General features: G+C 44.3%; 1 protein-coding gene across 2 annotated transcripts in view; it reads left to right on the top strand.

Moving 5' to 3' along the window:
- Positions 1 to 1414: 1414 nt before the first annotated feature.
- Positions 1415 to 1862, top strand: part of pex10 (peroxisomal biogenesis factor 10) — a 6449-nt gene continuing 6001 nt past the window's right edge. Inside the window, exon 1 of one of the 2 annotated variants that reach the window (XM_040003733.1) lies at positions 1415 to 1791. In XM_040003733.1, coding sequence (XP_039859667.1) covers positions 1680 to 1791 — 112 coding nt within the window. In that variant the 5' untranslated portion in view covers positions 1415 to 1679. The remainder of the gene's footprint in view (positions 1792 to 1862) is intronic. The other variant, XM_040003732.1, reaches the window with a different exon arrangement.

Here is a 1862-nt window from a genome sequence, read left to right on the forward strand (position 1 = left end):
AGGCATTGTACGGTGAATGAAAATACCTTCTTTTGATCCATGATGCCATTAAAACCTTCACCTTCACTGAGTTGCCTGTAAGCTGTATTATATAATTTGACTGTCAGAGAACAGATTAATATTTCTCTGTGCATTTATGAATCTTCAGCTCATCGACTCAGCCATCATACACTGTGCACTGTCTCAGAAACCTGTTTGTACACAAACACGAGGTTCATGAAACATGACATGTTTCTGTTGTAACTGTGAAATCTCAGCCTCTCTTTGTGTACTGCTAATGATTTACTCCTTCTCACACCTTCCTCTTTCTATCAGCAATATAGTGATGCTATTAAAAAGGTTGCTGTAGTTTAAAAATGAAAATCTTTCCCTTTAACGATTAGATGAGGCCAATTTGGCATCCAGACTCATATAGTTCAGCATTAATGGTGCTTTCACAAATGTGTAAGTAACTCATGCCGCATGTCTGTGAAGGTTCTCAGTCAGCCAGGTCATCGTAGTCTAAAGCAGCGGTCCCCAACCTTTGTTGCGCCACGGACCGGTTTATGCCCGACAATATTTTCACGGACTGGCCTTTAAGGTGTCGCGGATAAATACAACAAAATAAAACTAGTACCGGTACCGGAAAAAAAGAAGATTTATTCATAACACAGGTGAAAAGACCCAGGAAAAGCGAGTTAACGATCAAAACGATAACAAAATAACGCTGAAAACCGATAAAAACCCTGAAAACCATACATTTCACACCTGAGCCTCAACTCTCGCGGCCCAGTACCAAACGACTCACGGACCGGTACCGGTCCGAGGTGTTGGGGACCACTGGTCTAAAGAGCTTGGAAAGAAGTCCAGAAGTCCTTTCTTTCCAAGCTTCTTAGACTAACTCATGCCAAAAATATACACATTAGCACCAATGCTGGCTTTTGAACTATGCTATGATAACTAGATGGATGGTCACCCATATTTTTAGCTTATATAGCACAGCATCCATGGTTTCCAGAGGATATGTCTAACTGTGCCCGAGTCCATCAGTGAGTCACGTGTTCCTTCAGTCAGACCTGTAAGTGCTTTCACTGTGTCTAACTCATCTGTTTGACGTGCACACACAGATCTCTACAATATCAGCTTTTTAGAATTTTGATTGTTTCCTTCAGTTGTTTCCACCCTGTACATGAGCACTACAATGCACACTGGCTCTTCTGAACATGTGCTTTCTGTTGCTCAGTTTACAGGGTCAGGTGATCTTTTACTGAGTTTTCGGCTGTCATGGTTTGGTTAGGAGTGTATGTTTTAAAAGCTGAACACATAGTATAAGACGACAGCTTGATACCTTGTTAAACACAATCATATGAAATCCAAACCTTGTGCGCTTGTAATGCTCCTCCCTGCCCCTGAGAGGCGCTGTGAGTTATAGTGTTGGCTGTCTGTCTCCAGTAATGTTTCCTGGAGCGGCTCAAAACTCCGCAGCTACTCTGAACACTCTCAGTGGATGTTAGTGGACGCGAGAGTGTGCAAAATGCAGCCCGGATAAGAACAAGAGCTGTTAAGTTTGTTTTCAGCCCAGTCACCTTTTATCTGGTGTAGTGACCGGACGACTGGACATCAGCCTGCGTGTGAATGAAGAGCAGTCCACTGGACGGTGATATCTCGGTGTCACAGCGTGTGACCGGCTGTACCGGACGATGCCCCTGGCTCCAGCGACTCGGGCTCAGCTGATTCGGTCCAGTCAGAAGGACGACTACTATCGAAGCTCTCTGAGAAACAGCGCTAACGACGCCTTCCAGACTCTGGCCGGTAAGAGAAGCACAGCTAAGCTGGCACTCAGTCATTCTGGTATAAGAAGGACTGAAAGTCTTCTTTTTAAC

This window comes from Simochromis diagramma, unplaced genomic scaffold, assembly GCF_900408965.1.
Source record: "Simochromis diagramma unplaced genomic scaffold, fSimDia1.1 OVJJ01000466.1, whole genome shotgun sequence".
Lineage (NCBI taxonomy): Eukaryota > Metazoa > Chordata > Actinopteri > Cichliformes > Cichlidae > Simochromis > Simochromis diagramma.